This window comes from Bos mutus, chromosome 16, assembly GCF_027580195.1.
Source record: "Bos mutus isolate GX-2022 chromosome 16, NWIPB_WYAK_1.1, whole genome shotgun sequence".
Taxonomy (NCBI): domain Eukaryota; kingdom Metazoa; phylum Chordata; class Mammalia; order Artiodactyla; family Bovidae; genus Bos; species Bos mutus.
This window is the reverse complement of record NC_091632.1, coordinates 12,361,163-12,373,536: the sequence shown is the minus strand read 5'-3', so window position 1 is coordinate 12,373,536 and position 12,374 is coordinate 12,361,163. Positions and strand designations below refer to the sequence as shown.

The following is a 12,374-nucleotide window of genomic DNA, read 5'->3' as shown; positions in this document are numbered from 1 at the left end:
CACTTCAGTTGTGTTGGACTCTTTGGAACCCTATGAACTGGAACCCACCAGGCTCCTCTGTCCATGGGATTCTCCACCCAGGAATACTGGAGTGGATTGCCATGTCCTCCTCCAAGGAACCTTCCTGACCCAGGGATTGAGCCTGTATCTCCTGCGGCTCCTACATCGCAGGGGTATTCTTTACCACTGAGTCCCTGGGGAAGCCCCCATGATTCTTGAAAAGTGAAAGTGTTAATTGCTCAGTCATGTCCAACTCTTTTCGATCCCATGGACTGTTGTCCAGCAGGCTCCTCTGTCCATGGGATTCTCCAGGCAATAATACTGGAGTGGGTTGCCATTCCCTTCTCCAGGGGACCTTCCCAACCCAGGGATAGATCCTAAGTCTCCTGCGTTGCAGGCAGATTCTTTACTATCTGAGCCACCAGGGAACTTTGACTCTTTAGATGATGTATCAACTATCTTCAAGAAGGATGGTAGAAATGTCTACTTGAATGTAACTTTCCAAGGGATTCTTTTTAGGCTGTTTTGTTCTTCATTCTTTAGAACCTAAACCACTGATTGGCACAGAGGAGACAGCCAATGACAATTTGTTGAGTATATCATTGAAGAGAAGACTTATTCAACATACTTTGAGGAAATAGAGAAATGCATCCATACTGAGGAGGAAATGATTAATTTCAGGTTATTTTCCAAGAGCAAAGTTTGCTATCAGTGAGAAGGGATGTGGGGCAGGGGGTGGTGAGCAGATTTGGAAAGGAGAGCCTGAGAACAAGAAGTCCAGTCTCCATTCGAATTGCGAGGGGAAGCTGGGGATTGCTCTCGAGTCACTGCAGGGCAAATAGACCTCATTTAGGCTTGTGGAGGAGGAACCATGACGAAGTTCATCCAGGCCATCATTTTGCCTTGGGCTGACGTTATCAGGAGAGAAATCTGAGACGCGAATATTGTGCCCCCTTGGCTTCTAAGTTTAGGATGTCTCCTCCTTCTTTAACTGTTCATTCTATAGAGTGGGACTCAGTACATTTATATACAGTAAATGGGGGTGGGAGACAGAAAGCGGGAGTGCCGTGTGGCTGCACAGTGGGTTCACACTGAACTCTGTTTTTATAACCAAGTGGCGATCAGGACAAGATCCTCTGGAGCTGTGTGCATTAGTAAGTGTGTGTGTGTGTGTGTGTGTGTGTGTGAATGCACGTGGACGTGCACATGCTTTGGAGGTGGATGCTGCTTGAGGTGCTGAGATGGGGAGGAGAGAAGAAAGGGTGAGCAGGCGCTGAGACTCCTCAGGAGCTGGGCCAACGCCAGCTTCTACTCACAATATGTAAGTGATGACGCCGATGGACCAGCAATCCACAGCCTTGCTGTAGGGTTTCTGGGCCAGCACTTCTGGAGCTGCAGTAAACCATAGGAAGAGTCAGGCTGAGCAGGAGCAAGAGCAGAGGGTGAGGAATGCACGTCAAAGGTCAGCAAGAGGCGTAGAGAAGAGGGTTAGGGTAGCACCTGGGATGAGTTGATGTTTAAGGCTAGACATTCTCCTACAACACAGACAGTGTCTCTCCCAGCAGGCTAAATCTTTCTCCAATACACGAGGAGGTCCCATGACAGGCCCCATGACTCTTCCATCAGACTGGGGATCTCCAGGGCTAGGTTTCCTCCTTTAGACTTAGTACTCTGGAGGCAGGGTCTGTAGCTTTCCACTCAGATGGGAGACCCCCAGGGCAGGGATCCTTAGGGAAATCTGCAAGGTAAGGACTTTTTCCTCTCACGAGATGGGGATCTCCCTGAAAACAGAGGTTCCATTGATTGAGGAACTTCCAGACGGCAGGTAGGAACTGTCCCATCAGTCTCTGTTACCTCCTAAGGGCAGGCCTTCATCTTCCCCATCAGCCCAAGAGCTCCATGAGGGAATGGGCCATGTCTTCCTTTGACTGGCAGCTCTGCGGCAGTAGTGAGCTGCCTTCGGTATTTATCCCAGATACCAGTGATTTGTATCCAGTGGACTCAAAACCTGTTGGTAAGTAACCACCTCTCTTTCAGGGAGAGAGAAGATTCCCTCTGTTGAGTCAGGGTTGTACTTCCTACTTCCAGCCCCAACTACTCTTGATGAGTGGCCAAGAGAGAAGGGGCAGACGTGGATGCTCTAAGCTTTGGCTTTCTCCTTCCAAGAGCCCAGGAATGCTTTCTCCTGGTACCCTGCCTGTTGGCACCTTTTGGGGGGCCCTGGAAGCCTACAGAGCTATGAGGCAGGGGGCCCCACTTCTGCCAGTTTCCTAGGCTATGTCCTTGGGTATATATTTGGGTGCCCATATTTAAGTTCCTCAGATTCAAACTCAACACTGCACCTCCAGGATACCAGCAGTTGGGGGGGCTGAGGTCTCCTCCAGACTGGGAGAAAGGAGAGAGGGGGGCTACTGGCCAACCCCTCTGCAATCTACAGATCTCTGGGTTTGTGGTCTTGTTTCTGTCCCTGGTCTAGGTGGAAAAACAAAAGCAGGAAGCCTTGCTGCAAAAATGAGAGCCAAAGTATAGACAGGGCAGTGGGAAGGCTCAGGGTAGGATGTCTTTAAAAGATGTAGGGTTTGGGAGCAGGCAGAGGCGTTTTAGATAGATTGAAAGTGAAAGTGAAAGCTGCTCAGTCATGTCTGACTCTTTGTGACCCCATGGACTATACACTCCATGGAATTCTCCAGGCCAGAGTACTGGAGTGGGTAGCTGTTCCTTTCTTTAGGGGATCTTCCCAACCCAGGGATCAAACCTAGGTCTCCCGCATTGCAGGTGGATTCTTTACCAGCTGAGCCACCAGGGAAGCCTAAGAATACTGGAGTGGGTAGCCCATCCCTTCTCCAGCGGATCTTCCTAACCCAGGAATTGAACAGGGGTCTACAGCATGGCAGGCAGATTCTTTACCAACTGGGCTACTCAAACCTTATACCAGATAGATTGGGTGGCCCTAAACCTCACACGTGACTGCTGTACTGGGATCCCACTGTCTCCTCACAGCAGTCTTTTTCTGTGAGTAATATCCATGTGGAGGGATGTAGCCAACTGGTCAACCTCCCTTCTGTCCCCAGACTCACCCACGTAGCCTGGGGTCCCACAGGCAGTGGACATGACACCATTCTGCTCCATCTTGGAGAGCCCGAAGTCTGTGATCATGATCTTAGAATTCTCCTCGGGGGTGAGGTACAGGAGGTTTTCAGGCTGTGAGGGAAGAGAAATATCATGTAATGTAGGATACAATCACCTGAAACACACATTTATTTCCTTTCCCCCATATCTAATTTCTTAGGAAGCTGTATCCTGGGCTCCTGACTTTAAGGCCAGACTTATTTCCCTCTGTTTTTCCTATCTTCTTCCTACTTGACCTTCATTCACCATAACTCAGCACCATGTATTTTGCTTTTGGCCCTGACTTTACTTAGCTTTATAGCTATTGATGTACTAACCCTTCCTTCTTCTCATCCCCAACTACTCCAAAATTGTTTTGTTTTTTGAGGAAACCAACCCTTATTTTGTCTGATCTTTCTAAACTCTGGTACATGTCTGGTGTGATGTTGACTCTCAGTAAGTATTTATTAAATACTGTATTCAAGGCTGTGTTCAAGGAACAGCATGGATTTTCTCGGTAACCTCGTAGGGGGAGGATAGTGAAAATCAGAAAAAGGCTGAGGTACAAATTAACAATGATTGTTCAGTCACCCAAGATTTGTTTTAGAATCCGAGAGTGAAAGGGACCTTAGGGATCATCTGGTTCAACTCTCTCATTTTACAGAGCTTAGACTGCCCACGATCCATGCAGTTTCCCAAAGAATCATTCCATGTTTCCCGGAGGGCCCCATCTCAGCACCTTTAAGTCTCTGTGGACGATGCCGTTCTCATGGAGGTATTTCACAGCTGACAACACCTGCTGGATCACCAAGCTGGCATCCTTCTCTGTGTAGACGCCCCGTTCCAGAATCCGGTCAAACAGCTCCCCACCAGAAACACTGTGGACACAGGGGCAAGTGCAGGAATCCAGCCCTTATTTAAAATCAAAGGGATGTGAATGCCTTTGTTCTCGAGCTCTGGGGACGTAGAGCCCTTTGATGGAGAAGGCAGGTTTCCACCCACCACTGTTCAAGGGGGGCCGGGGGAATTACTCCAATCTCAGGATACATCCTTTTGAGTACCTGGAGTGCTATCACTAGGGAGTCATTTCTTTTAGCCAATCACTGACCTCTCTCTGGAAACTCTCTTTTAAAATGGAAAATACCACTGTTTAGGGTTTCACAAGAAGTCAGTTTTCAACTAATACAACATTGTAAATCAACTATATTCCAATCGTTGCTTCCTGTGGACATATTTCACAGCTGCCTTCTTTCCTGGCCTGGGACACAGGGAGCCATGACAAAAGGGAGAAGTGAAGCTGAAATCAGACAAAGTAGGAAAGAGAAGGAAGTCCAGATGAGGCTAACTGGGCTTCTGCCGGGATTTCTTTCCTCATTTTGGAAAACTGAGTTCCCTGAAGCTGAACTTATGAGGTGGAGTCATAGCAGTGTTTTTAGGCTCGTGTGGTACAGTATCTGAGAGTTCACAGGCGCTTGAAGATCAGGTCCAACCTCACGTCTTGCTGTTCTCTAGACTACTTGCACCAAGTTTTCTGTCAGTGCTGGAACGCATCAGTGGCACAGAATTCCCTCCCTAAGACAGGTTGTTATATTTTTTGTCATCTTCTTAATATTTCTATGCATTATGATGGAACTTGACTCCCTGCAGTTTCTACAAGTGACATTGCTTGTGGATATCCACACACATAGGCACCATGCAGCAATAAGGGAGCAGAAATTTCTTTAATCAAAATGCACACCGTCCTGTTCCTTTTGTTTCTTCCTGAAGCTCTGGGCTCTGTTGTGGGAGCTGGAGGCTCATGAGAAAGATATTCTTTGTCCCTGACTGTGGATTCCTGACTCACAGCAGCCTGGGTCCTAGAGCTGGTGCTCTAGAAGCCTTGGCAGGACTTTGTGCATCTGTGCGTGCTTGACCATGTCTGACTCTTTACCCTGTAGCCTGCTAGGCTCCTCTGTCCACGGGATTTTTCCAGCAAGAATACTGGAGTGGGTTGTCATTTCCTCCTCCAGGGAATCATCTGGACCCAGGGGTTGAACCTGTGTCTCCTGCATCGGCAGACAGACGCTTTAGCACTTGAGCAACCTGGGAAGCCCTTGGCAGTACTTTGGTGACATCTAAACCTGCCCACCCTCCCACCTGGGTGACTTGTGCTAATTCTGTTGACTTGGTCTCATTAAGATGCCATGTGATCCCTGCTCACTTGTTCATGCTGCTCTGGGTCCCTCTAAGCTCATTCCCTTGGCTGCTTGCTACCACTATTCACTGGGCCTCACGTGAGTCCAAGAGTTAACAGCCTGAGTAGACTCAATAAAATTCCTGGGGAATCAGCCTATCAGTCAAAAAGACTGCATCCACCTTTGCTGAGATTGCAGGGTTAGCGTATATGTATGTGTGAGTGTGTGAGTGTGTGTGTGAGTGTGTACCTTATACACAGAAGCATCTCTGAGCCTAAGGATGAGCCCTCAGGGGCACTGACTAGCCCTATATCAGTCACTCTCAGGCATAGCTCTTATCTGGATGTTACCATCACATGGACACCTTTGTAATGTGGCACCATTTCTATCCAATACACGGACACAGGCACAGTCTCAGCTTATTTTTAACACTGGGTGGCTCTCTTTTGAGAAAGTCACTCTTTCTATTGAATTGCTATCTATCTACTTATGGCTTCTACTTCCATGGTAATTTTACCCTGGAGTGATGCTAAGATATTTAATACCCAGTTTAGAGAACACGGGGGGCTTTCCTAGTGGCTCAGATGGTAAAGAATTAGTCTGCAATGCAGGAGACTTGGGCTTGATCCCTGCATTGGGAAGATTCCCCTGGAGAAGGGAAAGGTTACCCACTCCAGTATCCTTGCCTGGGGAATCCCATGGACAGAGGAGCCTGGCGGGCCACAGTCCACGGGGTTGCAAAGAGTCGGATACAACTGAGCGACTAACACTTTCACTTCATTTTCTTTATGGACCATGGACTTATGGGTCAAAATGGACTCAAGCCACAGTGCCAGAGGAAGGTCCTGGAGGCCTCCTGCTATGCTAGGCACTACCCTTTCAATTGTAGGGTTGTGAGGCGGTCCAGAAAGTCTGAGAGGCATGGGGAAGCAGGGAAGGATGGACAAGTTAGGGCTACAGCCATTTTAACAAGTGGTAAGGCTACACTGGTTCATACCAACTCAATTATCAGCCCTAGTTTTAACTCTCGGTCCACTCAGAACACGTCCACAACCAGAAAGAACTCTTGGCATGTCAAAGCCTCTTGAACTAATTCTTGATTTGTCTTTTAATCACAATCCTTCCCTTACCACTGACAAACCTCTTCTAGGCTTCCAAGGCCCCACCAGACTCTGTGTCGGGGAAGAGGGTCGCCATGCACTTACAGCTGCATGACCAGGTAGTAGTGAGTGGTGCTCTCATAGATGTCCTCCAAGGTCACAATGTTCTCGTGCTTGATCCTGAGGAAGAGAGAGGGTCACCGTGAGTGACCTATGGTTCACGTGGTCCAGACAGAGAAAGCAGATCTAGCCTAGATGGACTTTGATTTCTTTCAGAGACTTCTGATGACAATGTTTAGGAAGACAGGATCCTTGTGACGCCTTCCTGATAAGTAGGCAGTCACAAAGAAATTCCAAAGAAAAGATTCCCAGCATGGTATTCAATTCGCATTTATGAGTGGGTAACTGATCCTCCTGACTTCAAGGAACAAACACCTCACTGTTACTCCAGGAATCTCTTTAAACTTTACCTAGAGAGAAAGCTCAAAGAGCTGAGGGAAGCTGAGGGATCTGTGATCATTAGTTTATTTTGAAAAATGGGGCTCCAGGTCTCCTTCGGAAACATCCCATCAAGTGTGATCCCTCAACAGCTGGGATGTAGGTTAGCTAAGCCTCCTCATGGATAACCTAGAAGGAAGCATTGAAGATGATTGTTCCAGGATATTGTGAGTAAGACAGATGCTCATTTTGAGGGTCAGTTCCATGGGAAGCCTTAGATCAGTGATTCTCAAGCGGGGGCTCTTTTGTCCCTCAGGGGATGTTTGACAATATCTACTGACGTTTTTGTTTGTCACAATTGGGGATGGGGGATGTGTTCCTGGCATTCAGTAGGTAGAGACAGTAATGTTGCTAAGCACCCTGCAATGCTTAGGAGAGCCCTCAACACAACAAAGAATTAATTGGTCTAAAATGTCAGTAGCACCTAGGCCAAGAAACCCTGCCCTGGACTACCTTTGTCTGGGATTACTCAGAGGCTGAGTCAAGCAGAATAATCATATTAACTGAGGGGTTGGTTTGCAAGCAGCAATTCTGTGCATGCCCATCCAGGAGGAAAGTCTCTACCCAGGGGAAGAGGTAGTTTTACCCAGGGCTGTGCAGTACAAGGTTTAACTTCAACTTGGAGACAGCTGGACCTGACTTCAGGTCCATTTGCTACTTGGCTAATCTTGGCTGGTTTACTCAAACCTTTCAAACCTTGCTTTCCTTGTCTATACAGTATATCCCTCGCATAGAATTATATCAGGATGAAAAGTGATAAGACATGTAAAATGCTTAGTACAGCACTTGGGGAATAGTAAGCACATAATCAGGAATAGCTAGCATCTTGAAGATGTTAAAAAAAAATACAGACTCCATGCAGTGACTGTGATGTATTCATCTACATTTATAAGCTGATGATGCTAACAGTAATCTATTGATGATTTACTCACTGAACAAACACTTATTGAATATCTATGCTGTTAGGGACTGGGATACAATGTAATGATAAGAAGGACCAGTGAGCCTATAGTCTCTCTCTACCCTAATCTCTCTGGAGCCCAGACCAACACTTCTACCAGACACTTCTATGTAGAGATAGCTGGATATATTTATTCAATATGTATAGAGGTAGGTGGATATTTATATTCAATATATTGCAACCCATTGCTATTTCGTCTCAGCCTACACATCCTTTCCATTTGCTGTCCTAAGCAATGAATGATATGCCTGTCCACAGAACAGCTCCATCTCAAGGTCTTTTTAATGCTTTTTTTCTTTTATACTCCTTCCAGCCAACCCCAACCACCTCGCTCTCTGAAGTATCTCTGGGATTCAGTCTTCCTGCTGCCATGTGATCTTGCCACCACCTCTGGTCCTCATCCCTGGCCTCGATGATTGAGAAAGTTTGGCAGTTGGTCTTCTGCCCTCTAGGCTGGCACCCTCCAATCCATCCACCACCATGCTTAAGAGGGATGGCTCTAAAATATAAACCGACCATGGAAATTTTGCCTTAAAACCCCTTGATGACTTTTCTCTGCCAATAGAATAAAGCCGATATTCTTTCTCACGGCATCCCACACCCTTTCAGGCCCCCTTCTCCGCTGCTTCATCTGTCCCTTGACGGCGCCCACTCTCAGTTCAGGGGCTTTTCAGCTCTAACTCTCCCCTCATGTCCCTTGCCCTTCCATGATCCTATGTTCATATTTATGCTACACTTGACCTGACTTCTCTTTCTGCACTGCCCTTCCTGTCTCCATAAAATGCTACTCACCCATCAAGGTCTGTTGTCTTTGAAAATGTACCTAAAATTCGTACTCACGAAGACACACATACAGGCAACACGAATCTCTGTCTCTTCTACACTCTGCCTTTTGCTAGTGTGGCTCACAACCAATGGGACTGGCATTTGTTATGGGCACCTCTGTCTCTGCTAACAAAGATATGAGTTCCTGAGGATAAAGCGTTTTTTCGACTTCATCTTTGTGGTCCTGATGCCTAATCACTTTTGGATTACTGTAGGAGTTCCGTAGGGGTTTGGTTTCTGAGTCCTGTTGTAAACATTTGATGACTTGGTAGTGTTGTCTCCATCGTGATAGTTGGAACACTGAACCTACATTTGCGTTAGAAGAAATTGAGGCTCATTTCCAAATCTTGTACTGCTGCTGCTGCTAAGTCACTTCAGTCGTGTCCGACTCTGTGCGACCCCAGAGACGGCTGCCCACCAGGCTCCCCCATCCCTGGGATTTTCCAGGCAAGAACACTGGAGTGGGTTGCCATTTCTGTACTACTTCCTTAAGTGTTACTCCTTTCTGGTGTTGACTTTCAATTGATTTTTGGTCCTTTGAGCTAATTACTTTGTGGTCTATGTGTACAAACCAGCTCTGCTCTCAGTTGATCACTAGTTGTTTTGATGAAAAAAAAATCAGCTAGGATAGCTGTCTGGCTAATATAGCTGATGGATCAAACTGACTCATCAGCTCGAGCAAAGGGAGTTCATACCTTTGGGGGTGGAAATCCCACCTCAGTCTCTCTCAAAGGTCATTTGTGAAGGAAAGGTTGTGATCCCCTGGTCGTCCTTGACCAACAGTAAGACCCACTCACTTTTTCAGCACAGCGATCTCATTCTCCAGGCTGCTGTCCCGGAAGGCAGGTGACTTTTTGATGCACTTCAGGGCAAAGAGCTTCCCAGTTACCCTTTGCTTCACCAGGAAAACTTCTGAGAACGCTCCTCTGAGTAGAAAACACCAAGAGATAAACATTAGTACTGGCAGGCGAGGGAACCCTGCTGGAGACAAAAGCAAAGGGCAGATGAAAGAAGGTGCGGCTGGTAATTTGCTTCATTGTCATCATGGGCACCATGGCAGATCCTATCTGACATGCCATTGTATTCTTTGACTCAGGGGCTAGAGGGCTGGTTGCTCTGGCCTAGTCCCACGATTTGGAAATGATTCTCAGAAACTCTGCTTTAGGTCTGCAGATTTCTCCTCTTGGCAAACCCTTTAAGGAGAGGCTACTGCTGATCTTAGAGAGGCAGCGTATGGCAAATTCTGTAAAGAAGTGCCCAACTATACGCTTACAACCCCAGCTGCTGTAGCTTCGTGGTTCCCCAGTTAGGGCAGCCTTCAGGAGCTCCTTAGTAAAGGACTCACTAAGCTGCTTTCAAAGCACAGAGCTCAAGTAATTTACACCAGAAACATCAATGGTGGAGACACTCTAGCTGCTGGTGAAGATGCGTGAACAAATGCTACAACTGTACATTCTGAGAAAACTTAATTTGAAAAAAAAAAAAAGAGAGCGAGAGAGGTCACTACAGAGTCAATTTACTTGTCTTCTCCCAACATGGTGTGGGCTTCCTTGATAGGAATAATTACTCCTGAATATTCATTGGAAAGACTGATGCCCAAGCTGAAAGTCCAATACTTTGGCCACCTAATGTGAAGAACTGATTCATTTGAAAAGACCCTGACGCTGGGAAAGATTGAGGGCAGGAGGAGAAGGGGACAACAGAGGATGAGAGGTATCACCGACTCAATGGACATGAGTTTGGGTAAACTCCAGGAGTTGGTGATGGACAGGGAGGCCCGGCGTGCTGCAGTCCATGGGGTCGCAAAGAGTTGGACACAATTGAACGACTGAACTGAACTGAACTGAAAGAATCTGCCTGCAATGTAGGAGACTCCGGTTCCATTCCTGGGTCAGGAAGGTCCGCTGGAGAAGGGATAGGCTACCCACTCCAGTGTTCTTGGGCTTCCCTTGTGGCTCAACAGGTAGAGAAATTCACCTGCAGTGTGGGAGACCTGGGTTCACTCCCTGGGTTGGGAAGATTGCCTGGAGAAGGAAAAGGCTACCTACTCCAGTATTCTGGCCTGGGGAATTCCATGGACTGTATAGTCCACTGGGTCGAAAAGAGTCAGACACGACTGAGCGACTTTCACTTTCAGCATGGTGTTGTCCCTGCTTGGCAGTTAGAAGTAGCACTGAGAGATGGGGCTCTAACCTGAGAGAGAAAAGACTCCTCTGTTAGTTTTAGAGGCTGATGACTACTGTGATCCAACCATCAGCGGCAAGGGGGCTGAGCATCTGCTTGCTCAGTAGTATCTGTGAGAATGAAAAACAGAGCCCAGCTGCTCTGGGCAGGCTGTCTGAAGATGGAGAAGTTGGAACCCAGTGAGAACACAGGGTAGGATTCCAAACTGCAGGCTTCTTGGTTTAAGGGCTGTGTCGGGGGCGCTGGTCCTCTAAAGACGAGGCTATAACAACATTTAGTGAACAGTGGATGCTGGGGCCTGATGTTAGAACCTCAGATTTTGGGTAACAAGTCATATACCCAGTTTCTCCATCCAAAAAATGAGAATGTCAATAGTATCTGATTCATAGGGACATTGAGGAGAGTATGTGAGTTAGCAGGTGTAAAGTGCATGAAAGTGTACCTGCCATCTAGTTAACCACACGTGTAAAATACTATTACCCTTATAAGTACTATTTTAGGGAGAACACAGGTTAGTAACGAGACGAGACAGAGTTGGGGGGGAAATAGCGGAGCCATCCTCTCCCTGCCATCTGGGGGTTCTAGCATGGAGGCTAGTGGCAGTCCAGCTTCCGGAAGGACATCCAGAATCTGCATTAGAAAGCGCTTGCTGTTTCCGGTGTCTGTTTCCTGCTTCCCCCAGCTGCACTTGGAACCGAGTTAATTAGAGCCTTCAGAGCTTGCTCTATTCATTCATTCACCCATCCCTCTAATCAAGATTTATTGAGCACCTACTGAGTCTTAGACACTAGAGATAAAAAGGAAAGTTTTTATTCTGCTCTTAAGCAGCCTGTAAATTAGTGAAGAGCCCAGACAAACGAGCAATTAGCATTCACTTTGAAAAATGCTGTTAGGCTTTCCATGATCGCTGGTTGAGCTGACAGAACCTCTCTGTGTCAGGCCCTGGGATTAGTACTGGTCTGGCTTAGAGTCTAGTGTCAGAAATAAGACACAGACAGATCCACAGGAAGTGCTATGACCCACAGGAAACAGACACTTAAGAGAGGGCCTTGGCTGTGCTTGGGAGGGTGGGTCACACACTGCACAACCCCAGCAGAGGCCGTCACCTCAGAGCCACTGTATCTTTTCATACAATAATTACGATAACATTTTTACTCTGGACCACGAGCTAGAGAAAAGGGCCTTTTTCCCCCTAATGTGTACAAAGTGACCTCTTGGGTCGGCTGAGAATCACATCATTCGTGGCCCTCTGACTTAAGAACATGCTGAGCTCAGTTTTAAGGGATCAGTGAGGGTTAGCCCAGGGAAAAAAAAAGTTGGAAGTGATGTTTCAGGTGGGGGTGAGGAAGAAGCAGGATTAAAAAGCCTGGAAGTGCAGAACAGCAGGGAGGGGTGGGGCCGCTGGAGGGTGGTCCAGCCCCTTTGTTATGGATGAGGCAGAGAACGAGGGGAGATGGATGTGGAGGGACACCGGGTCTTATGCCTGGCTCTGGGTGGAAAATGCTCATGTGTTTGTGTGATGGA

General features: G+C 47.3%; 1 protein-coding gene across 5 annotated transcripts in view; it reads right to left on the bottom strand.

Annotated features, from left to right (window-relative positions):
• Nucleotides 1–12,374, bottom strand: part of CAMK1G (calcium/calmodulin dependent protein kinase IG) — a 30,838-nt gene that overhangs the window by 5,760 nt on the left and 12,704 nt on the right. For all 5 annotated transcript variants that reach the window (XM_070384710.1, XM_070384713.1, XM_070384711.1 and 2 more), the window contains 5 exons: nt 9,464–9,592; nt 6,488–6,562; nt 3,848–3,986; nt 3,078–3,201; nt 1,317–1,392 (listed from right to left, as the gene is read on the bottom strand). In XM_070384710.1, the coding sequence (XP_070240811.1) occupies nt 1,317–1,392; nt 3,078–3,201; nt 3,848–3,986; nt 6,488–6,562; nt 9,464–9,592 (543 nt within the window). The remainder of the gene's footprint in view (nt 1–1,316; nt 1,393–3,077; nt 3,202–3,847; nt 3,987–6,487; nt 6,563–9,463; nt 9,593–12,374) is intronic.